The following is a 26,419-nucleotide window of genomic DNA, read 5'->3' as shown; positions in this document are numbered from 1 at the left end:
AATTACAGCATCTTTTTCTTTCAGAACCTATAGGAGAAAAAAATATATATTGTTTGTTTTGCTTTGTTCTGCCTGGGGTGTATGGTAGAGGTAAAATCAATGTACGTGCTTAGAACATTCTGATATCAAACATAGATTCAGAAAAGAAATGTAAGTCTTCATACAAAGTAAGAGCTAATTCCCTGGCTTTTAATGCCAGTGAGTTCCATATTCAGGGACTGGCTCCCATGAAAATTATTTTCTGGATACTTGACAGGCTGTTCTTGCTGTCTGACAATTTAAATGCTTCTGGTAGAACTTTTTTGTTGCAAGAGACTGATTACAGAGGGTGAAGTTATCTCTTGGGTAAGTAAGTACAAGGTTCAAGCTGGCTTTGAATAACTGGACAAAGACCTTTAAATGAACTCTGTATTTAAAGAGGAACTTGTGCAGAGAATGATCATAGCTACTCATGTAGCTGGGCTGCTGCTTTTTGTACTTTTTTGTTTGCCCATTTTTCATGGGGGCTTGGGGGCTGCTGCCACCTCTAAAAATTGGTAAAACAGCAAGAGGTCCCTCTCTCCTCTCCCCTCTGAAAACTCAAATTGACCAGACTCTGAAAAGAGATATGCATGTTACAATGAAGACCAGTCTTTAAAGCTCTTATTTGAGTTCCAAGGCAAAAGATACATGTTCAGTTTTAGGCACCCCTTCTTTGAGATGCTACATGTATGGATGGGTTGGGTTCTGTGTAGGTGACTTCCTACTCATCTGTGATACTTATGTCTCTCTCATCACTGGCTATAATGTCAGCAAAAGTAAAATCTTGTTAATAAAGTACCAGCACCTGTTTATTAAAGCTAAAATTTATTATACTTCTGTTCTAAAAGTCAGATCCATTTGAACAGCATGAGTTCCATTAATAGCTAGAATTACAAAAAGCAGTCCTCTTTCTCAGGACTCAGTAGTCATTCCTCAATACACAATACAGTCATTTTTTACTTTATATATATGTGTGTATGTGTGTATATATATATATTAATTTATCTAGTGCAAAGTTGCTTGCTAACCGTTTTATTCAAAGATGGAAAGAGAGTCATGTAATTATGGCCAGGATGAATTTTAACTTTCTGGTGCTTTAGATTAATTGAAATACTGATAGGAAAAAATTATCAAATAGCTGACTTAAATTAAAATCATTGGTAGCAACACTGATGTTTTACTGCTACCAGGAAGGTGACATTTTGGGAGCAGTGTGTAGAAAACACCATAAAGCTTGGGATAAGGCACCTGGTTGAATAATATTCTGATATTTATGGTGTTCTTTTTCAATTTTTCAATCAATTTGATGTAAGATAATTGAATAGTGGCACTAGTTCAAGAGAGGTTTAAATGTTGAATGGATTTAAAGGGGTGGGGGGAGGGTTGGAAATCAGTGTTTTTAAGAACTTGGATCACCAGAGGACTCTGGATACTTGACAGGCTGTTCTTCAGATCACCAGAGGACTCTGGTGATCCAAAAGTTCTTTTATGTATACAGAAAAAATCATTAATACAAAGGTTATTGCCTTTATGTGAATTCAGTTGTAACAATATTATTTCAATTTAATGAACATAGAAGAGGTCCAGTAGACTCATGCCTTCTGTTTTCTAATTTTATGAAGAAAAAATGCTATTTTCTCTTATCAAAAGTAGTAAATGGATGTTTATAGATATGTCTGGATTGGGCACATTTTGGAAATTAAATAGAAGTAAATTTTTTTATATTCTGAAATCAGCAGACAAAAATTGTGGCACTTTTTTATTTTTTATTTTTATTTTTTAAGCTATTTGCTTTGGATTTGCTGTGATTCCAAAAAAAAATTGTCTCTTTGCTTAGCAAATGATGACTCATCTTGTAGCTTGGCCCTTTGTGCTGTTTTAGCTACTGTCAGCGGTTCACACTGTGGCCAAGGTGTGTAGCGGATGCGGAGGAGTCTGTTTTCGGTGGCAGTTCCAGACTACTCAAGCTCTGAATGTGGCAGTTCTTTCCTAAACTGCTGACCTGCCGAAACTCTGCAGCAGAGCTGGCACTCTGCACTCAAAGTAGATCAAGTCATGGAAAGGAGGGATAATCACAATTAGACTCATGGCGGGAGGAAGGGGGAAGGAGGGAGAGACAAAAATACTGTTAGGTTTTTGAATCTGAAATTAATCACTGGGTATAAACATCCTTTTAGGCTGTCTACTGCTTATAAAAATTTGCTTAATATCATTCTCATAGTAATTTTGTAAATGTGACAAAGTAGATATTGTAGGCAATAAAAGTTTAAAAAGAAAAAATTAGAAAACCAAAACATACTACAGTTATAACTGAGACCGCTCTGTAACACGCATTTTTTTAGGCTTCAAAAAATAAACTCTATTCTGCAGAAGCAATATATAGCTGCAAAATTGTACTGTCTAAAGGGTAGCATGAAAAAGAGAAATAGAGCAAGGCTCTGACCAGAGAAGCATAGCCTACATGAAATGATCAGAAGCATGTATTGCACAGACTTGAGGGCTACCACTGCATTCTTGTCCTCCCACTTTTCCCTCCTTTCTAGAAAATCCAATGTTCATTTGTTAATATCCACTATTGCTGGGGGACACTCTAATGGATATTACTTAGCAAGTTATTTAAAATCTATTTTCGAAGCCAAGATCAGTGTCAGGAGAATGAGCAGGGAAAAGTGTGTAGTTGACATAATCCCATACTCCCAGCAGAGACCATATTCATTAACTTAGAAAACATTTTAGGCTCCTTAAAACTCTTTCTAGGCCTCTCAATCTCAAGCAAGCTGTTTGGATAAAGCAAACTGTGTCTACAGTATCAAAATATTTTGGTAAATGATCCTAATCCTAATTTATTGCTTCTAAAATTTGTTCATGTTACTGTAGCTGGTTCTGTTTGCATGGTGTAGACCGGAGTTATTTTCTTTGAAAATGAGTGTGCACTGCTGGGTCTCTTTTCTGTGTGCGGGTACTCTGGGAATAATCATTACTGATGGAGTTCCCCCCCCCCCCCCCAATACTTATTAAAAGATAGGAGTAAATGTGTACTACAACAAGCACAAAAACACAGTGAGTCATGGCTTATGTTCTGTGGTGTAGACTCTTTAGCCACTTGCAGTTTCTTGCTTGGTTTCTTAAATCTGAATATCAAGAGTTAAATGCAAATTACAAAGACAGGCCCAACAGCATAACCTGAATTTACTGCATAGTCTCTATTCTAGATTTTACATATATATGTAGATTATATTCCACCACTCTCTCTCAGCATGCTCTGTGGTCACTTCCTTGTGTATTGTCAATGTATTAACAAAGTAAGTTGCTTGAATAAAGCTGTAGCTAGATAGCATTACCAGCAAATATTGCCAGAGTCAGACAAAGTAAATCAGTAACAATCCTGTCCAGCACTTCGAGCTGCTGGGCTAGTAAGTACAAAGTAGTAGTGAAATTCAGTGCAGTTGATGGTAGTCTATTGTCATCTGATCATCAGGGTATCTGAGAAGATGCGTGTGAATGAAAAATTGCAAAAAGTAGGTTTATTTACCCTAAAAGGGAAACTGGGCATGTGTGCGTGTCTTGAGAGATTTTTATAATGTAAAATAAATGGATCTCTTCTGATAATAGCATGAGAACAAGACCGCCGGTAAATTAGCAGCAATTATGATGAAGTACTATTTCATACCACTCTTTGATTTGTATGCTATGGCTGAATTAAAAATAGGTCTTAATAATTTTATGACCATTAACTTATAATTAGGTAAACTGAAATGAGAAGAAACTCTTTGGCTTAGGTAAGATACTCTATGCTTTAGGTGTAAACTGATCTCCTGCTAGGGTTGGGAACATGTTTCCTCTGCCTTGTGTATTGTTATGCAACTGCACAGCTACATCATAGGGATTTTTCACTTTCTGTTGAAGTAACAGTTATTAGCCTGTCCTGGAGCAGGAGATAGGACCTCATGACAAATGGTCTGTCCCAGACTGGTAAACCATGCGAGCACTAGTAGTAGTAGACAAGAGACCATATATAATTGTACTACTGAACTAAAGAAATAAGAATAATTTCTTCTAAATCAATATAGACAGAGCCCCTGTGTCTGCTGAGGTGAGGTAGGCAGGAAGGAGGGAAGACGAGGGAGAACTTGAACACCTGTGTCACTGCTGCTGTATCATTGGAGGGGCTTGAGGGAAGGAGGTGCTGCCTGCACTGCCCGAGTCAATCTTCACATGCTTAAAATACCACTTAGGAATTCAGTGTTTTTGTTTTCTGGAATATACTTCTGAGTATTGTTAGGAAATTGTTCAGCCAGTAGTTTTCACGTTGGTGACTGGAGCCACAGCTACGTTCCAGGGTATATGGACTGTGCATAAGCGAAGAACTACAGTTTGGGGTATTAGAATAAATGCTTAAAATGCTATTTGAAAAAACAATGGTAAACACATGATTATGGAATCACAGAAGCTGAAGCAGATATTTTGACTGTGGTGAACAGGTTGAGAAGAGGTAGAAACTTTATAGTAGGTGAGAAAGAATGCTTTACAGCCTCGTCTGTTGGCGTGAACTCTGAGCTCAGCCAATGCTTTTTGTTTTGTACAAAATATTAATCTGCGTAGTAGGAATGTTATTATGATAACCATAAATTCCAAGTGAAAATATACCACAGTTTTCTGAGGAGTACTGGGAAAAAGTTGAGAAGGCATTTCATTTTCCAAAATCTGGAGAGTATTGTACTACATAATGCAGGATGCTTACTGAGCTGGTAAGCTGTCTGGGACCAATGGGCTGTCTCTGAAGTGAAGTTCACTTTGGAAAGTACAGTGTCTAGTGTAGTAGGACCCTGAATTCTGGCCATTTCCAGGTGGTGGTGTATCATGAGTACATAGTAATGATAAATTACTTACAGTCCATTCCTTTCTCAGGGGAAGAGAAGAAGTACCAGTGTGCAGTAAAATACGAATAGTCTGGCTTATTATTTTGTTATCTGCTTTATTATCTCAATTTATAACCTGTGCAAGACCCTGGAAAAATTTGTGGCCAACACATGAGGTCAGTAGCCAAAAGCAGAGAGATTGGAGGCAAAACAGGTCAAAAGAATATTTCATATAGGTGTTATCCATTTTCTAGTCCTTGAAAAATAATCTATCCAAGTAATTCCTTAGCTTTTGTGGAAAATCTTTTTTTAGTCCCTGCATTTTCTAGGGCTGTAGGAGAATCTGTAGCCAGAAAGGAGAAAGGTAAGTGTAGTGTATTTACCAAGCTGATTCAAGCTTACAGAGACTTATTTCCCTTGGAACTTCTTTGTTTGGCTTTTAAGATGAAAGCCAGCGTAAGTAAATAGATTGGCATATCATTTAAAAGCTGATTTACTCTTGTTAGTATGTGTTTTTGAAGCTCTCTATTTTTTCCAAATGCATCTTAATCTCTAATACATAGCAATAATAATGTTGATATGAAATTTCTTGCACTTTTTTGTTCAACAGTTCAAATTTATCTCTATTCAACGTATAATGTGACATTTTAGACCAAACATAATCCTTATTTAAAGAATGCCAAACACATTTCTTCTTCTGATCAGCTTTGGAAGTGCTGGCCATTCTCTGATACAATGAAAATAAATGTAAGTAGCTTCCAAGAAAGTTGATAATCAGACTTTTAAAAGGAGGCGCTGCAAAGCTATCTTTGTTCCTTCTTATCTCTACTTTTAATCTGCACAACTGTGCTGTCTCTATCAATATCCTAAAATACCTGATTGGATGATAAATAAATAAATAAAATACATGATTGGAATAATGTATCAATAACTGAAAAAATCATGCCAGTAGAAATTATTTACAGCATAGGCTATCTAGCACTGATCTCTGTATTCCTGAATGTACTTATTTACATTCTTTATCTGTATGAGTAGTTTAATACATGCTTAAATAATTACAGGGTTGCTGTCAAAATATGGAATTGTTTTGTTTCAGAGCCTGCAGTAGGCTTACCAATACGTCCAGTTTAGAATTTCTCATCCTTGTGAAAATATAACACCCTTTCCTCCCCACAAGACAGAAATTACCTGTGGAGACTACCTGATACTCACATGCTTAACATGAAGCAGGCGCATAAGTACTTACCAGTGTGTGCCCAGATAACCAGTCATGGTGACTTATTTCCTTATTTCCAGGGAAAGGATGTGTTTTCAGCAATACTCAGTTTATCATTTAGCACTGAAATAAGCTGTTGATGCAGAGAGGGTTTTTTGGGAGGGAGGGAGGGAGATGCATTTGTTTGGAGATTTTTGCATACAGTGCTTTAACCATAGTTCACTAAGTAACAAAAGCTACTACACAAAATGTACATGTCTCAACTTCATGTGATGCCTGAAGTTTTCTGCAGATTCATAGAAAATGAAAACATGTTTTCTGGTAGACTGGAGACTGGTTATGCAGCATCTAATTTCTCAAAATCAAGTAAAACGGAGTGTCCATTTCTTTTTCATAAAAAGAGTTCAACTGTTTGAAGAGTAGAATTTTTGGTTTTAAACTCTAATGACTTGGTTTTCTTCTCATTTGCCATGTTGTAAATGTAGATTCATGATCAAAGTGGCTTATGGTGAATGAGGGGAAAAAAATTGACATTAAGGGTTTGGCTTTTTGTGTGTGTGTGTGTATGTGTATGCTAAATAACAAGGTCAGAATACTGAAAGAGTGTGTGGTTGAGTTAGAAGCCTCAGGCTGTTACAAATCAGTATGGGGAAAGATTAAATAGAGAACCATGGCAACCATATAACATTTGTGAATGAATCTGTGTTTCCATATGGCAGTTTCTAATGTACAGTACTGCATATTCTAAAATAGATGTCTTCAAAGTAGGTTGGCACATAAACTACAATCCATATTTGATGAATGGTAATTAGAAATGATCTCTGTTTTTACCTTAGGTATCTTCATTTCATGGAAGATGTAGACACAACAAGATTTTTTTTTTAACCTAATGTGCTTATTTGTTATACTGGCTGGAAATTAAGTTTATTGCTGGAAGTGATGTTTGTGTATAATTAAGCATTGTTTTTCAGTATAAAAAACCTGATCTAATTAGTTAGTTATTTGGATCATGTCTGGGTGTGCTGTTTCTTTTCAGTGACTGTTAAAACACAGTAAATGTAGGGTCAGAAGACAGAGATACTACTGTGGAAATTTGTTTCATGTCAAATCATTGTTGTTCAAATGCCTTTTCTGTTTTTACTTTAAAACATCGGGCATGGTAGAAAATGTAAGTTGGTAAGTAGAGCATGACTCTTCCCAGCTATTGGAAAATCTGTGTTGCCATCCTAAGGAGTTCCCTGTCATAGTGAAAAGCACTGCCAAGTCCTTTTAAAGAGGTTGAAGGCTAGGTTGGAAATTGCCTGTGCTGTAAGCCTCAATAACTGGCGTTAAGTGGTTCTAGGTTCTAGGTTTCTTAGGACTTCCTTTTGGAAAGGGAAGATCTAGCAAGAATATTTCAAATATTTAAATTTTTACATCAGGTAGTCTTTGAAAAACAACTTTCTTCCAACATCTTGTTTTTACTGTCGCTTGGAGTAGCTCTAGTAAAATGTTTCTGTTAATGGTGAGTGGAAAAAATTTTTATCAAAGTTTTACTCTACATTCGCTATTTGCTGGTTCTGCTACAAGGTCAAGATTCTAGCTAAGGCTCCCTCTCTCTTGCTTTTCTCTAGGAAATTTGCTTTCTATATTGTTAGAAGTTTTTCCTCTGCAGGGCAAGTTGAGTAGCTAACTCTTGCAGATGTGCCTGGCCCCTGTTCTGTGGATTTTGTATGCACCTTTGTATCTACTTACTGATTTAGGCCTGGACTAAATGGGCCAATCTTTTCTGGTCTGAGACTTCTGTGACTATTGTCTTGTATTTATTGTCAGATAGCAATATAATGTGAAGTAATGCATTTGAAGGGCAAGGGAATTAAATAGCTCTTCTGAAGCATGTAGACTTGAGTGGCAGGTGGTTTTGTTACCTGATGTGGTTTGGCCATATTAGAGGAAAAGAAAATCCCCAAAGAAAGATTTCCTGCTACACAAGTTGGAAAAATAGTGCACAAATACATGGTTTCAGTATTGCTAATTGTGTGTGTATATATATATATATATATATATATATATTTTTTTTTTTTTTTTTTTTTTTTTTTTTACTATTATTATCTTGATTTTTGTGTGTCTTGTATCTGTCTGTCTTAGTTTTGGGGGAAAACTTTAGCCTCAGTGAAAGAGGAGGTATTGGTAATAGAAAAGAAGAAAGTTCTCCACCTATTGAATGGATGGAGCAGTACACCCTTCTTTTTAGGACTGTATTGGTACAACATTAGTGTAGGCTAAGCTTGTGGTCTGCCTGAAATCCACTCTCTCTCCTCTTAACACTTTCTTCCTTCTAAGGATCCTGCCTCTCTCCCTTTGCCCATTGTCTTCAGCTTTGCATTCCCCTTGTCCCCTCACGCATTTCTGCTGGAGACTGCTCAGGGTGCATTGAGCTGTGGGCAGTAACAAAGCTGGCTAAACAGGCGAGGTCTGCCCTTGGAGACCCTGGGTTTTTGAGCGTCTCTGTCAGTCTTCCGGTGTTCCACCTTTCACCCAGATAAATCGGGATCTGCCTATTGGAGTGTTCCTGGAACACCGTGAGTCAATTGGAAAAGGCTTTCAGAATTTATTGTGAATGAGACAGACAAGCTTTGGGGAAAAAAAAAGAGTCTTCGAGCTAAATTTTAGGCCTTAATTTCTTCTATATGTAAATAAAAATCTTTATTTCACAAAGACCAACATGATGACTTACAGCTGTGACTTGAGAGTGATCCAAGAGGTGAAGACCATGTAATATATTGCTGGTACTCTGACACATGGGTTTATACAAATACACAGCTGAAGTCAGATGCTGAAAACTAAAACTTTTTTTCTGTAGAAAAATGAAATATTTCAGTAGCAAAAATGCTTTGAAATTAAGATGGAATAGGGGGAGGAAATTTTCCTTTAGAATGACAGTGTTAAAATTTTATTTAGAAAAATATCAAAAGGATGTTTTCAAGATGACCATTTCTAATAACTTCTAATGTTTCCACAACTGAAGCTGCCCTACAAACAAAAAGCCTCTAAGTTCTGCTCAAAAGCAGTTTGCCTGGTGGACTTCCAGGGGCCCTTGGATGCTTTTGGTCTGAGTTTGAGGTAGCTAGTTCAGTGTGCTCTCTTTGCACTGTGAAAATCTTGGAGTTCCACATGCTTTCAAAAGAGGTGGAATATAAATACTGCAGTGTCTCATGGGGAGGGGCAAAATAAAAGAAATGACAAGAATTGTTATCAACTTCCTATTTCTTCATTAAAAAAAAAAGTCAGTGTTCATCAAAGGAGGAAGAAAAATACACTTCACCATTCCCAAGCTGTTTTTATGGATATGATAATTTTGTCTAGCACAGGTCTGTATGGAGATGGAAAGATCCAGCATCACTGATATAACAAACTATTTTACCATGTGGGTTTCTGCTTCTTACATTCATTGATATATTTGTGGAATTCTGAAGGCAGAGGGAAGCCGCACAAAGGTCACAAAACTGCAAGCCAAGGTAAACAGCCTGTCAGAATATGTTTAGCAAATGGCAGTGTAAACCACAGAAAAATATAGAAAGGAGAGGGGAAAAAAAATCCCTTGGAAAATACATTTCCTGGCTGGCAAGCCCTTGAAGTTTAGAGTCATTTACATGGCTTTTTTTCCTCTTTCAAAGAAATTCTTAGTGCAGGTTGTTAATTCTATTCATGATCACAGACACCTGGACAATAGAGAAGAGGAATACGTATTGTGCAGCAGATACCAAGGAAAGCATTATGGGCTGATGACGCATGACTGAAGGCAAAGGTATCTTTCATCACAGTAAAGGTGATAAATTCAGGACTAAGGGTAGCTTTTACTTAGTAATACTTGAATAATGTCTTGAAAATAGGTGCAGCATGAGTGCATTTCTCTAGTCATTTTGATAGAGGGTTGTGTCTTCTAGATTGTACATTGCGCAAAAAGAAGGATTTTTTTTGTTTAGTTCAAATAACTATTCAGTTGTAAATCCATTGCAGATAGAAAATAGTCTCCCAATTCTTGGTTATTCTTGTTTTCTAGGTTTTCAACTGCAAGCTTTACTTGCTGGGGAAAATAATTTTGGATGGCTGTGATTTTGTCCCTGCTGCTCTTTAGCCCTGTCATATGAAGCCTCAGAATTGTGCAGCATGATCTTGTAAATCATGAAGTGTCTTAACCATTATTTTGTTACGTTTTGCAGCAAGTTCAGACTTCAGTCAACATGTGCAATGCTAGGAATTTTTAGTTGCTTAGAAGGTTTTCTTGGCTGTCTCTTGCAGCCCATTAAGCCTGGATAAGTGACAGGAATAAAGTTATTGGATAGAGATTTCATTATCTCTAGGAAACATGTGGGGGGTGGGTTTAGTTTGATTTTTATTTTGTTTTCCTCTTGGTGTAGATGGAAGTTCTGAAGATTCCTCTTTTTGATGGTGCAATTGTTATCTTGTGCAGGAAGCTCCCTCCATATCTGTTTAACAGTGAAAAACCAATAATTGCATCTCATACATTTGCTTTTGAGAACCGAAATTTTGTCTACAACACCAGACTTGTTTGTTGAACATAAAAGAACATAAATCCTCTATAGGTCCTGAGGGAGATGTTAGAGAGAGGGAGTAATCATTATAAACCACTTAGAGCTCTGTATGCTGTATCATGTTGCCATGAGAAAGTTGCGTTTGATTGGCTCCTAGAGTAGGTTTAGCAAATCCCCTAAATGGCAATTTTGGCAATGTTGCACACTTCAGTGCAGGGCTAGTGAGTGCTTTATAATGTCTAGAGTGTCTCCACAGCAATCACTTGGGAACAGGTGGATTTCTGGTGAGAACGGTAATGGGGTAAGGGGAGAGTCACTGCGATGCCCCTCAGTCAAGGTATCGCTGGTAACACATAAACAAAATTGAAAAGCATTTTGATTACAAAGGACACCCTTACTTGTCAATACTACATACAAAGATCAAGGAGAAAAGAACTGAATATAAGAGAAAAACCCAGATAACTTTGCTGAGCCTGTCTTGTATATCAGAAAGCTGAGTCTTGGCGGGGGGTACAGGGAAAAAAAATTTTCTCCTTCTTACCCTTCAACTATTGGAATCACTAGCATTCATTTTAAGGGTCTGGGATTTAAACTTTGGGGAATTTGAGCTGCTCTTTTCCTCCAGGAGTACCAGAGGACCAAAGGCTGCCAGGGGGAAGTAGTGTGTGAGTTACGTAGAAGCGCTGAATGTCTGTACTATGACTGACTCCCAAAAATCTTAAATTTAAATCCATAAATTTAATGCTTAACTTGTTCACTCTTTGCAAGACAGAAGGGTAGGTAGAGAAGTATTCTTTCATAGCTAGAAAAGTTAAAAAATGGAGTTTATCTTTAAAAACTTCATAAGATAATCTTTAAAAAAAAAAAAAAAAAAAAAGCTTAAAACCAATTTGATAAAAACATGTTCAGCTAGCCCTGAAGCCATAGTAGAATTAACGTAAACATTGTCTTCATAGTAAGTTATGTACCTTATCATAAAATAAAACCACTGGTGGATCAGTTAAAGAAGCTATGTTAGTATATGAGGAAAAAAATGGTGATAAAGTAATTAGTATCGTAAGTTCAACAAGATTTAAAGCTCTGGTACATGGCAGTAATGGATTTTGAACACAGTTAATGAGCATATTCATTGCATCCATTTTTAATTAAGTGGAAAAAAATACTGTTCCTTTAAATGGAGATAATAAATGTACAAGTCTGACTTGCACAAACATGCAACACAAGAATTTATTGCCTGCTGTCTAACCAGGGAACTGGGAATCATTATAAAGATTAACTTTCCTGAAAAAAAAAAATCCAGAAAAAGCTTCAGTAGAAAACGTTTATGAGGTAATAATTTTCACATTAAATATTGCTTGGCATGTTTGGCTGTGTGTGTGGGGGGGGGCGGGGGGGTTAAAATATGAGCATTTGATCTCATAAGAGGTAGGACTGTTCATACCCTTGAAAAGGATTCAGTAATATTTACCAGTTTGGATTCTTTTGAGAAATATATTTAGTTCATGACTATATATGTAAAAGAATATAAAATTATAGAAAGCTTGAAACTTTCCCAGGCATGTGTCATGATTGTCTTTAGAATACAAGTTATAATTTAAAAATAAAGTGATGACTCAGAAAGCTGCAGCTATAAACTCCCTAATGCATGCCATGCTTTAACTGGTGCAGTGTTGCCTTCCTGAACCAAATAATGCTGCTGCTGTTGCTTAGAGCTTTTCAAACTACCGTGGGGGAAAACGGACTGAAATTCTTACTGTTTATTCTGTCAATGGGCAGCTGGGGAACTGACATGAAACAGGTTAAAATATTGAAACCAGGCATACCTTCTAGAGCGGTGGTTTTCAGTGTTTTTATGACTTGAGAACCCCTAAACATTTTCCAGTGGAAGTGAGGACCTTTCTATAGCATATTTAAGCTTATTGATGACAATTGACTGGCTTTTCTTAGTTACCTTTCATGGACCTATTTGAAGTTGTTCACTGATCCCCAGAGACACCCAGACCACACATTAAAAAACCAATTAAACTAAATCAAACTTTATATGTTTCACTTTTTTAAAGCTCCCAACCTATATATCTCTTGTCAGTATTGCCAAAATGTCAGAATCTTTCTGATACACAGTACATTTAGGCCTTTGCTCAACAAAGGTCCCATTGGGATATGTATAACCTTAAGATGTGCTTTGGCCAGTAAGAAAAGCCTTGTAAGAAAAGTTTCCCTAAACCACCTCTACCTTCTCGATATTACTTGCCAGTACTAGTATAAATGGGCAAGTTTTCAGTAGCAAAAAACCATTGAACTTTCTCTGGTGGCATGCAGTGTATTTCTAGTGATACTGCAATACCAGTTACTGTGTCACAATTAGGCAGTTCCAGATTTTTTTCCTTTGACTTTATTCTGCCCTATCCCACATCTTGTATTTGCTTTCCATAAAAGGAACAAACAAAGCATACTCATGATTTCTTCAAAATGCTAACTCTGCTTTTATTTCTTTTAACCGCCTGCATGATTTTTATTATGTATTTAAGCCAGTAGTAACTTGGAACCTAGGTTTAAAATAGCTGGCTTTGGTAGCATACTTTTAGCATTAAAAAAAAAAAAGTTTGCACAATGTACTGTTGGTGTATTGATTAAAACAAGAAGTTTCTATAAGAATTTTTCTAGTAAATAAACATTTAATTTTCTTTTCTGTTCAGGTATGACTTTGTAGAAGTTGAAGAGCCAAGTGATGGCACCGTTTTAGGGCGCTGGTGTGGTTCCAGTAGTGTGCCAAGCAGACAAATCTCCAAAGGAAACCAGATCAGAATAAGATTTGTGTCTGATGAATATTTTCCTTCAGAACCTGGATTCTGCATCCATTATACACTACTTGTGCCGGTAAGTAACATATTTCAGGATTGGAAAATTTCAGGAAAACAATATCTTTGAAGTGATAGCTCAGGAGACTCTTTGAATTGTTTAGAACTAGCTACTGTTTATTTCTTAATGATAATGATAATAATGAACAATCTGTCTTCCAGAGTTGTACATTTTGTTTCTGCTTTATAACTGAGTGTTCTTGTGGTTTGTCTTGGATGGCTTTGGTGTGGGAAGTTGTGGGCTCGGTTGTTTGTCTGGAAACTTCAATAAAATATTTGCATTCCTAATACAGTACTGTGAAAAAGGCATTTCTTCTAGCTTTGGGAGGGGGGAAAAAAAAAGCATAAGAATCAGCTGCATGACATTTGAAGAGTATTAGGAAATAAAAAGAAAAATTGAAGTAACTGATGTTAGCCACTTGCCAGTAGAAGTACACAGTGATTTTCTGTAAGCTATCAATGATTATACCTAGTTAAAATACAGAAAAGCTGGTATTCTTCTAAATTGTTTTATCATAGTGTCAAAATAGACAATGCATAATATTCAATTTTCACTGCATTTTTTCCTGGAAAATGCACTTTGGACTTTTCTTGAGTGTTGCTTAATACTTGTAACTCCCAGGTAGTAAACACTTGTCTCTCTAAAATGTAACTATTCATTGTCAATAGATTTCTGTTACCTTTTTTCACCAAATGGAAACTCTGTGATAGCAAAAACAATGTTTATAGATTTTTCAAGGGTTACATAATGTTGTGAAACTTCAGAGTGAAGCTGAACAGGATTTGACTTGTTTTAGAATAGATATTCTGAATTTAAAGAGAGCAAGGAATATATATATAATTATATATATATATTTATTTATATATACATACACACACACACATTATATATTTACATATATATATATGTAAGTTCCTCATAATTCACTTAGTATCCTCTAAATCGTCTTGCGGTCTGTGATATTTGGTTGGTGGAAAATATTTGCAAGCTCAATAAAAAAGCTGATCAAAAGAATCCATGTTGTAACTCCGATGACATGGGCTTCACTCAAAACGTTTTTGGCTCACTTGCTGCTTTTGCCATTTTTGTCTTTTCTCCATTTGCAAAAACCCAGTTACTGAGAAGAAAAAAAGAACAATTGTGTGCATCTTTTCAATAATGCCTAATCTTCTACATAATATGTATAGCATACCGATGATGATCTCTGAAGTGTGGTACTATATATACACATTATTTCCTGTTGTTTTCCTTTAAGTATATATAAAAGTTTGGGCCTAACTAACTAAATGTTCCTAAAATGAAAAAGACTCATGATCTGCATATTTGACCCCTTTCATGTTAGACACTGTTATTAGTAGAATATATGACCTGATAATGATAAATTTTGGAATGAAATAATATTTTAATCAGTCTCCAAACCAACTTGGAATATGGCCAACTTTAAAGTCTTGTACACCTGAGGGCAGAATGTAGTAAACATGTTTACTTTAGAAAATGGTAAAAGAAAATGCCTAAATAGATGTTTTGTGTGGACTGATGCCAGATTTTGTTGTTGCCTCTCTAATACTACATCCCACCTGCTATGTGTCTGTCTGACTTATGTATGATCCAATTTTTGTGGAATGGGTTAAACAAATGTACCTAAAAATACCAGAATATACGTATAATAACTACCTTCATGCCATGCTGTATAAATGGACTCTCTCAGTTTATTCTTCTACATTTGTTTGGAAAAACTGGTTATAATGCTTAAATTGTCAACACTTGCCAAAAAAAAAAAAAAAAAAAAGGAAAAAGAAAAGAAAAGAAAATCCTTTAATCATCAGAATACTTAGTCATTAACCCTCAACATTAATTCAGTAGACAAAAACAGAGCTGATGCTCTAGGATACTTTTTTCTTTTTTTTCTTTTTTTTTTTTTTTGGTAATCCCTAGGTTGCTCCATTAGCACAGCTTATGTGCCTAAGAAATAAAAGTATGTACTATATTGGAAACCAGGCTATGTTATCTCTCTCATATGTGACAATGGAGAACAGTCCCCTTCATGTCGCAGGAATTCAGAACTAGGTCCAAAATGCATAGTATAACAACTGGTTTTTTTTCAGTTTGTGCAAATTAGTTCCCAAATCTATAGTTAAAAGGGATATGATCTTTTTCATCATAAGTTCTAAAGTCTTAATAAGCAATGCAGAATATATTTTCACATTTCAAATTGCATAATCAACAATGTAGGTTGCAAGTCCAATGGATGAGTTTCAGAATTAGACCAGCTTCGTTTTACCTGGATGTATAGAGAACTGATGTCAAGAAGCTGTATTTGTCTTTAAAACTGTGGTGCTGTATCATCTTACATTATAAAAGAGATAATAATTTACAACTCCCAAAAACAAAAGACATCAGCTATAGGAATAAGCCTAAAGTGTAAATGACTCCTGCTAAAATATAACTGACTCGCACAGCGATTCACTTCAATGAATTGGTCCTAAACAGTTAAAATCTTTTTTTTTCTTTTTTCTTTTTTTTCTTTTTTTGAGAAGAGGGGAGGGTGAGAGGCCTGGTAGACTAGCAATGAGAGATTGTTTGGGGAGAAATGAAGCAAAACTGAAATAAAACAGTGCAAGCTTGTTTCTGTATTTGGAGGCCACACACAGAGAGGGGCACTGGACACATTTCAGGTCTTTTAAAGAGAAAGAGAAATGGCTTTGTTTAAATCTGCTGTAATTTATAGTATATATGTATTTTTACTTTGTATATTATATTTCAAATCAACTTTTCACATGGTGAGTAAGTAGCAGGAGAATGGCTTTCGATCTGATTGCTCTACTTCTAAGATTTAGTCAGTCAAAAGGACTCCCAGCAGTTCCGATGTCGCTAGATTCAACGTTAATTTATAGAAAGCTTTACCACAGGATTGTACTGCGTTGTGTAAAAGCAGTGCATGAGCTATATAAAAGCAGAATGGTCCCTAAGCAAATCATGAAGCTTTTCTTCAGGTGCTAGGTAATTACAGAGTTTAATTACTTGAATTTCTTCGCTTTAAATTGTGTGCCCCAGGTTCCTCAAGAGGAACTTTCCATAATTTTGGTCTAACTCTGCTTTTCTTTCTTCTGTTCTATAGTTGTAAGTTATTTTTTTCTGGAATGCCATAAAATGCAAGCATTGAAAAAGTTTATTCTTACTAAGGAAATCCAGTTTGTGTTATTTTGAAATTCTTGTGCTACTTTCAGCGCAACTGTTAGTCCTCCTTTTCATATTATGCCCTATCACTTAGGCTGTGATTACTGGGGAACTGCATTATTCACTAAGGGAGACTTAGTGGTTGTGCATTTCAACTGTACAGCTCCGTTTTTATCAAAAATCGTGTATTTGGCAGCGTCATATCAAACCTCCCAGAATTTTGTTGCAAATACTATCCATATTCCATTTCTTTGCCCCACCTTCTCACTTGCCCCCAGTTACAGCTCTAATCTGTATAATAACCACATGCAATTGAAAGAAACCTTATAAACTATTATAATATGTTTGGGCGTCAGTCTTCCTAGTGACTTGTTTAGTTTAAATGATGTCAGTTACAAGTTTGGCATAGAAACTTGAGGTAATAAAGTCCATTGTTACTTGGGGGAGCGGGTGAATGGGATACTTGATGCCTGAGGTGCCATTAAGGAATGCATGACTGATTGCCAAAGTAGTTATTAATTATTCAGGGCATTCAGAACAAAGCAGCTCCAGTTAAAGTTGAGACTGGGGGTGACTTTATTCCCCTTCTTTTTTGGCATATGGTAGCATGTCATTTGTCATTGAAGATTATGCCAAAGATCTTTGCAAAGAATGGACTTAACCCTCTTGTATACAACTGAAGATGAAGAGGCAAATCCAAGAAGCTTCTTAAAGACTGACCTGGTTTAAAAGTGACTTGGCAGGTGGGGTGTGTGTGTGTGTGTGGTTTCTTTTGGCGGGGAGGAGGGGGGTATGCAGTATCTGTACGACTACCTGGAATTAATCCAAGAGGAATTTTTTTTCTTTTGATAGAGATGTTGTTAGCACTCTAGTTGTTAACAGTAATGCTTAATGAAAGGTGATTAATGTTATGCAAATCATCTGTTTACAGCCATATAATAACTGTTCCTTTATTTTATCCAAATTGGCCCAGCTTTGTTTTACATTTGAGCATATTCATTTTGTTTGTGCAGTCTTTCTAAGTGAGCTTATTTAAGGAAAAAGGCAAAGAAATAATAGAAAAAGTGAGTACTAATAAAAGAGGTAACTTTAGTGTTACCTTCCTTTCAAAAGTCCACAGATTTCAGAGATGCAACATGCTTATCTCACATGTCAAGACAAAAGCCCTATAGAGTCCTAGCTTTGGCTGCAGTAACTGAAAATCCCACCAGAAACATTACAGAGGACACAGTTGATCTCCTAAGAAGGTGAAAAAAGGGCTTTATCTGCACTCTGAAGACATAATCAAAAGTATTTGGAAAAGAAATAGCATGGTTTCAGAGTTGTTTGAGCCAAAGTTGTATGCAGCAGCAGCAGTGCAGAAGTGTTATTTTGCACCTTGAAATGCTTTAGGAAGTGGAAGAGGACTTTGAAGATTCTTCATATGTTGACAAGAACTCTTAAACAAAATCTCTGTCTTCAGAATCTCCAGTTATTATGTACCAATGATATCTAAGCCCAGATACATCAACAAACTTTTAAAGATGCTCCAGCGTACAACTTCAATCATACAAATTTTCTGTGTGCACAGAATGTTTTATTATAAGTGGGAAAGGTTTTTGGACTAATTCTTTCCATGGAGATTTAATTTGGAATAAATTTCTGCTGAGGACTAAAGAAAAATTTCCTTTAAATTTCTCAAGTCAGACATTAAAGGTTACTCTCAGATAGTGATGTGTCTCAGGCTCAGAACATGAAAAATAAAAAAAAAAAAAAAAAAAAAGAAAATGAAAGAAAAAGAAGCAGAAAGAACCTTTGGAAGATATTTCCTAATAAAATAATAACATCATGTTTTCCTGTGACCATATCTCATTCTGTCATATGGACATCATAAGATATTAAAAAATACATAAATGTGAGGCAGATTCATAGAGAGACAGGGTTAGAAACAAGTTTTGATTTCCTAACAAATCTGTGGGCCTGCACCAAAGTCAGTAGAAGTTGTGTCCCTGACCTGCATAACCAAAGATGACAATGTGGGTCTCCCGAGACTCTAAATGGGAGAGGGACATTTAGAACCATATTTGTTTTCATTCAGTTCTTAGAAATCATTTTGGTGTTAATGATGGAAAGAGAACAACACCTGTTTATAGGGCAAATGGATTGGGGAATTACCAGCCTTGTGGATTACGGCAGCAGTTATCCTTGGTCTTATTGTAATCATTCATGTTGACTTAAAAGACATTGAAGTTTACACCTGTGAACAAGCAGGGAGCACATCTGTAATGAAAATAATTTTCACCCAGTAGATTTTAATACTGTAGTCCAGAGAATACTCTGGGAATCCACATTCAAGATCAAAGGATGTCTTGTAAATAAAGATCATAATACTATGAAAAGGTGTTATTTTGAAAAAAAATCACTATTTTAGTTATGAGATTGTACCCTTTTAGTAAAACAGCACAATTAGATACTGAAACTCAAGATTTTACATAAATGATTTTCTTTCAGTGGATTTTACAGTCACAGTTTGAAGGATAATTCAGACTAAGAGTTGTTTACTTAATGAGGGAAATGGCTGCCATAATTCTAAGGGATTAAACTTTTTTTTTTTTTTAATAGTAATTGGGTGGGTTTTTTTCTCTTCATTAAGTTCACTTAAGAAGGACTGAATTAGGTCTAATCAGGGCAACTACACAGAAGAAATTAACAAAAGGATATGGCCGCTCCCTATAGCAGCTACAACTATTGGCCTAAAAAAAAAAATTAATAAAAAAAAAAAAAATCAAAGAGATTGTTGTCTTTGTCAAAGTCTTATAAAACCTCACTTCTGAAATGTCTCTTTTCAAATGGTTGGATGAGGATCAGATGAAGCTGGTTAGTCTTTTATCAGGTAGGACCAATACAGTAAAGAATTTTGTTATGTGAGTTTGAAAATGTATTACTCAATGGAGTTAGTAGTAATGTCAGGTTTCTGCACCTTTCCAGTTGCATTCCCAATTTTCCAAATGTCAAGCTGTCCTAAATCAAACCAAGAGTCTGTCTAGCCCAAGTATGTAACCATTGGTGGTCACAAATGGATGACTAGAGAACAGTAGGAAAAGGGCAAGCATATGCAATTCTTCACCTCCTCTACTCCCCCACTTACCAGCCATTTTCTGCACAAGGGGCTATTCCTTGCACCTGTGTGACTTGTCTATTTAGTAATCTGTAATGGACCTTTCTTGCAAATACTTGTCCAGATTCTGCTTGAACCCAGGAACTTGAACTTCATGCATTCACGACATCGACTGGCAAAAAGTCTCACAGATCTGTTACGTATTTGCATGAAAAAACACCTTTTTTAGCTTCTTGAGCCAGGCTACTAGTGGCCATAGCCACTAGTTCTTCCGGTGGAGGCAGCAGAGAACAGTCTTTTCTACCCATCTTTTTATGGTATTCTTGATTTTTATTTTTTATTTTTTATTTTTTTGGTAGATCTCTCTGACACTAAGTTGGACTATTCATCATTGAAAAGAGCTTAGACAGCTCAATCACTCTTTATAGGCAAGCCATTCTAAAGTCTTGGTCATTCTTTTTGTCTTTCTCTGGACCTTTTCCCGTTGGACCCTTTTGGAGTTGGAGTTTGGAAACAGATATTTCTATGAAAATACCAGCCAGAGATCTGTGCCAGAATTAATCACATGTTAAACTGATTGTCAAGCAAACCAGTATTTGTTCTGCAGTAAAAATCAGAGTGAGACTTCTCTGGGGCCAGGAGTAAGCAGATGGAATTGCTGAGAGGGGAGGTAAGCTGTCAGGAGAAACAACCAGGATAAAAGAGGAGGAGATGGCAACAAGATGTGAAGCACCTCTGGAAGTGGCAAATGGAGTGATTGCAGGGATCATTTGATAATCACATTGATGATGTTCTCACTGGTTAATTCTTAGCTTCTCACAAATTTATATGAGCCTATTAAGTCCTTAGTCCCCAAGGAGATTGATTGCTGTCAGATTGCTAGTTGCAGGACTAGTAGCTCAGTCATGGTCTGGCATAGGCTTACATGAGGAAACAGTAGGTTATGAAGTAGTGAAAAGACTGACAAGCTGAAAAAACAGGGAAGTAGATTGTAGGGAAGAGGCAGCAACACTGGTAGATTGAAAAGACTGAAGCAGTGAGCCTGCAGTGTGTGGGGAAGAGAGTGGGAGAAACATGGGGAAAACTAGTAGATGGAAGTAGGGATCTCTGGGATGGGACAGTAGGTGTGCAAATGGGGTATTAGGATTTGGTAAATAAGATGACTGGGTTGGGAACAAAGACAAGTTGTGGTTAGGACTGACTAGGAAAAAAAAACTGGAACAAAGAATCAAGATTAAATGAAATAGTAGAGATCCTTGTATTTCACAAAAATAGGCTTGGCCAAATAGAGCTGTGCCTGCACTGCAAGTAGAGGTGCTGAGTAACCATGCTTTTATAGCAATAGATTGCATGAAAGTAATACAGTATTTTAGGTACTTTAATCTGATGAAAACTGGCTCAAACTGGCTAGTATCTTTGACATCAGCTGGCAGAATATATGTTCCAACAGCATCTAATCATGGCACTCAGAGAAGATGGCAAACTCCTACTGCTGTCAGTTAATTCTTTAGCTTAGGCTTTTAGGAAGGAGAGGAGGTGTAGTAGGAGGTGTCACGTAGACATGTTTTTGTTTGCTTCATGGTTTTTTTTTGGGGGGGGGGTTTTAATTACAAAAACCTGTGGCACTGTTCAGAGGCAGACCTCTCTCTTTCAATTTGTATGCATTAAAATACAGTATTTAAATGCATGATCAACAGCTTGAACTTTTTTCCTACAGAATCCCTGTGGAATATTGATAAAATATATTGAGAAGTAAGTCAAAGTCTGTGTTGTATAGGCACCTCAGATCTGGCATCTCCTTCCTTTTAACCCTGCTGTTTTGCAATAAAATGATACAGATTGCAAAGCACTCCTTTTGATTGAGGGGGACATGTTTGTGCACAAAACGTGTCATTTTACATTGTAAACTTGCATCTTAGTACATTTCGTAGAGCACTAGCATTTCTGTCTCATGTGGAGCTGTGGATGCTACCTCAACGTAAATGTTCCACAGTAACGTCCAAATGCTCCCTTGGTGGGTTTTTTTAATTTATTCTATAATCATAGTTCAAATTTATTTATTTTTATTGCTCATATCTGTTTTAAAGAGTGCAGTCTCTCAAGTTGTTTTATGCAATTTTTTTTATTTAATTGTTTACCAAATGTTAAATAAGCTGCTGCTTCACATAATATATTTGTAAAAACAAACAAACAAAAAGCAAATAACATCCCCACCACCACCACCTTCCTGTTCTCCTAGGTCTCTAGCTTAGTTTGCTTTTTGGGGGGCTACATTTATCTCTTTTTCATATTTTAAGTATGATAAAATATAATTGTCTAGTTGACTATCCCTTTTCCAATTTCCAGGATCAACATGTTATTCAGAGCTTTTTGAGAAAGCACGCTGATGGCTTCTCTACAAATTCCAAAGCAAAGTGACTCAGTCCCATTCTCAAAGTAATTCCCTGACTAACTGGCACAGTCCTAGATTTTGTGTGCTTTCCAATACTGAGATGTTGTGTTTCTGACATGCTTGCTAGTGGAAAAAAGGTAAGCAAATGCACATTTGATACTAGGTTTCAGGCAGCAGCATAATTTTCAGTTATGCTATTTTAGCTGCATTCGTGTTGTGTTCCTATTCATTATTGAAAGTTCAGCCCTGCCACAGACCTCTCCGTTTCCTCATCCCAACAAAACAGGAGTGCAGTGACTAATTAGAGTGGTGTGTCCTGTGATAATTTTTCTTACGTTAATGCAAGTAAGAAGTGATTAAAACGAGAACAGAAAGGAAGTATTTGGGACAAAACAAACAAAATAGTCCCTTAGTGCTTAGCGTAGCTCATCTATTTTGTTATGTATGGTCCAGATGCAAAAGGGATTTTAGCGGAAGCAGAGTTGTGAGGGAGAAATGGGGTGATGCGTGTGAGATCAGATCAGCTGTGGAGCAGCTTCTGTAGCTGACTGGCTGCACGGTCTAGCACCACAGACTGGTGAAGGCACCTCTTTGAGTTCAGGAGAAAAAGTCTTGACAGAATAATAACACTGCATAGTAGCTTTAGGGTGAGAGTTTGCTTGTGGAAAGATTAATGTAGGGTATTGGTAGTGGTGTTAAGAGAAATCCTTTTGTTTCTAAAAAGAGAGAGATAATAAGCACTGTGGAAATATTGAAATTTGCACCTGTCTCCTTTTTGCAGTACTTGGCCTCTGGTGTTACAGATGGGGGATTATGAGCTGTCATTAGTTAGCTTCTCATAAGTACTCAAAACTTTTTAAATGATGATAATGAAAGGTTTGGCTGGAAAAGCCAGGGTTTTTGTTGACAAGTTTTTGCTTTTGTTTTCATGGGAAAGTCTAGGTAATCACAAAGCTGTTGCATCTGTTCTTTTAGTTATCTCTGACTAGAGTGATGGAGAAGGAATTCTGGGGAGTTGCCTTTGTGGCAACTACTGGTAGCTGTGATACACATTGAAGAACTGAAATTGCTTAAAAAAAAAACACACAAAAAACCCTTGCATGTGAGAACACAGGGCTAAATTCATTCGACAAAAGACATTTCCAGAGGCAGAATGCTTGTTCTACTTGAGTATTCATTTCACTCTGTTTCTGAGCTAAGCAATAAATCATAGGAAGAAAAAAATATTAAGCAACATTTATGAGAAGCACTAAACTGCTGGGCTTCACATTGAAGGGAGCGATTTAGTGCATGAAAGACTTGGTTTAAAGATACTTGAAAAGTGGAGTTATGAAAGCAGATGGAACAGCCTGTGTAATACTACAGACATTGTAAAGTTGGTCATTCCTAATGGCCCTTTCAGCTGCAGAAAGATTCCTTAGGGGAACTCCATGATATCGCCTCCCTGCCGTCTTGCACAATGGTTTTCAAATCTCATCTGAGCATGTCTGTTAGGTGATGCGGGGAATTGCAGTCGTAGGGGTGAAGATATTTAAACCAATGTGATGCTTTATTTTGGAGTATGTAGCTCTGTTAACGTAAGAGTTAAAGTAAGAGTTTCTCAGTGGAGATCTCTTCTCTACATGTTCTTCTAACAGTGTGGCAAATACCCTTTCAACAATGTGACTGTCTTTAACAAGTGAGATGCTATGCTAAGGTAGTTTTGTTAGAAATCAATACCTTTATGGTCCTGTAAATAGTTATCATAGTAAATACAATTTTTTTAATATGGATTCTCAGATGTTTTGTTTTCAGTATGTCTCTTTTAACTAATTTTGTGTGAAATGTAGTATGTTTACCCATGAAACCTTTCTAATGCATTTCAGTTTGGATTTTTACTGAAAAGATCATTTACTTACTGTACAGGTATGTGGATGTAAAAATTTCAATATTGTTAAAACTTCAAAACATCCGACATCTAAAAATTTTTTGTACACGGATTTTGCTAATTCTGACCCTGAACTGAACTGACCCTGAAGTTTTCTGCTGATTGAGATGACTGAAATGAGTAGGTGACCAAGGAGATTAAGATGACTGAGTTGACCCAAGTTAAAAAGATTACTCAGACATCACCTTTGTTGTTTCTGAGGAAACAGCCAAATGCCAAAACATTGGGTGTTTTTAACTTGCTAACTGGCAGGACAGCTAGCTGCATATAGGTAAGTTTTTAATGTGTAAGCTGTAGGGTTGCCCTTGCTTATCTTTCACAAATCACTCTGATCTTATGAACTCTTTTGACTTGCATGTGTATATTTGTCTTCAGACATTTCAATGTGGGGTGTTCTGGGTAATCAGAAGTTAATAATAAAATACTTCCAGTTCTTGAATCATCCGTATAATGCCATTTTGGCATGGAATTCACATCTTTCGGTCAGGGTAAATTCTGTCCTTGTTCTCTTCTTGTTTGCACTCAGTCAATAAATGTAACTGTAAATATTGTATATACTTTTTTTAAATTGCTTTTCTGCTTAAGGAAGTCATAGGCATCTTTCATGTGGGAGAAACTAGCAATCGGGCCGAAAATAGCAATGCATCTTTTGACGCAACATAAATGTAGCATTAAGGTTCAAAAGAGCTTTTTGAAACCACTTGCTGGTGTAAAACACTTGAGAATACAACTCAGCTTTTCACCAAAAAACAAAGATAGCTAAATTGTCAGTAAAAAAGACAAAGCAAAAGTTGTCAGAGTTTTTCAGTTACATTCCCAAATGTTATTAAGGATGGAAGCGGAGAAATTACTTTTAGAGCTAAATATTTACATGGATGAAAGACTAGATAAAATTCGAAAGTAATGACTTTGCTAACAAATCATGTCTAAAAATATTAGAACTTAAGGAGCAACCCTGCAGATCTGTGACGTGGTAGAGGTGATCTGCTTGAACACCCAGCACTTCGGATACGTTGGACACAGGTGAACCAGAACCTTGCACAGAGCCCACTGTACGGAGGCCGAGAGCCCTGGTGCAGCCTTTTGGATGGTTGTCAGCCCCACGGCAGCTTTCTGTGCTCTTGTAGTAAACCAAACTGTTGTGGTTATGTATGGCAGAGCAGCAGTACCTTTCTACTTAATTTAGACACTAAAAACAGCTTTGGGGAGATGTCATGATATCAGAAGACCAAAGTAAACTGAACTGTTATTTTTGAGAGCTACTAGCATATATCTCTGTGTAGTTAAGGGGTTGTTTAAGCATTTTCTTAGAAATAAGAGTAAGCAAAGGAGGAGAAACTAACACCTAATATTTGTATGTAACAGTGTTTGTAAATAGTGTTTGTTTTGTTGCAGATTTTCATTTTTGTAATAGGTATCCTTTCAGTGTGATTATTTTGTGAGATGGTGGTTGTCCATGATTTTAGTAAGTCACTTTTTTTTTGTCATTTTTTTCCTGCTTTTATATGAACTATGTATCTCTTAATAGTGCACATAGTATCTTAAAAAACTGTATTGGGAAGGGGCTTCTTTAAGTTGGAAAAGAGTTGCTGTGCTGTTAAGGAAAAAAAAAATCAAAAAAAAATTCCATAACTGAAAGTGCTTAAAGATTATAGCAAAAATTGGAAAATTAATAAACTGAAAGCTGCCCAAATGTGAACAAAAACAACACCTTTACTCTGCAGGCTTTTTTTTTTTTTTAATTAAAAAAATGAAAACCAAAAAACCAAAAAATATGCTGCGTAAAACAATTGTTGCTGTTGCTTCCTAAGTTTGATTTATGCAGTACATCTCAATTGCATTTCATTTTTGGTATGGAAAGCTTTCACAATTAGTTTCTCATTCGTTTTCGGATTGGAATGCCTGTCACAGGATAAATGGGTATATACTAAGGTATATACTCAGTGTGCTTGTAAATAAGAAGATAATGCCTTTTTAATATCAGTTTAATGTATTTGGCTTATTTCTGAAACTGTTTTGTCAAGCATTCAAATGACACTTGCAGAGAATGGGGTTTGTTCTTTATCATCATATGGTTTTGAAGCACACTTGCTGTCATGTTCAAAGGATAAACTTGCAGTTAGCTAAAATCTTTGTCTGGTAGGCTAATGCAATAAATAATTGCATTTGTGTAATGTTGGGTTCAGCAGAATGAAAACAATGCCTTCTGTTTACAGAGAATCAGATTTTTTACAGTCCTGGAAAATTCAGGTGGAACCAATATCTCACTTTGACTCATTACTTAAACTGATAAAAAAAAAAGAAAAAAAACACCCACATCTAACCACTTTCTAGAT

At 36.3% G+C, this 26,419-nt stretch overlaps 1 protein-coding gene across 1 annotated transcript in view; it reads left to right on the top strand.

The window, feature by feature from the left end:
- PDGFC (platelet derived growth factor C) overlaps positions 1 to 26,419 on the top strand; it is a 128,907-nt gene that overhangs the window by 79,729 nt on the left and 22,759 nt on the right. The window contains exon 3 of the mRNA XM_026120220.2: positions 13,328 to 13,508. Within this exon, the coding sequence (XP_025976005.1) occupies positions 13,328 to 13,508 (181 nt within the window). The remainder of the gene's footprint in view (positions 1 to 13,327; positions 13,509 to 26,419) is intronic.

Source organism: Dromaius novaehollandiae, chromosome 4 (genome assembly GCF_036370855.1).
Source record: "Dromaius novaehollandiae isolate bDroNov1 chromosome 4, bDroNov1.hap1, whole genome shotgun sequence".
In the NCBI taxonomy this organism is placed as follows: Eukaryota; Metazoa; Chordata; class Aves; order Casuariiformes; family Dromaiidae; genus Dromaius; species Dromaius novaehollandiae.
Note: the sequence above shows the minus strand (reverse complement) of the source record. Positions and strands in the feature narration are given on the sequence as shown.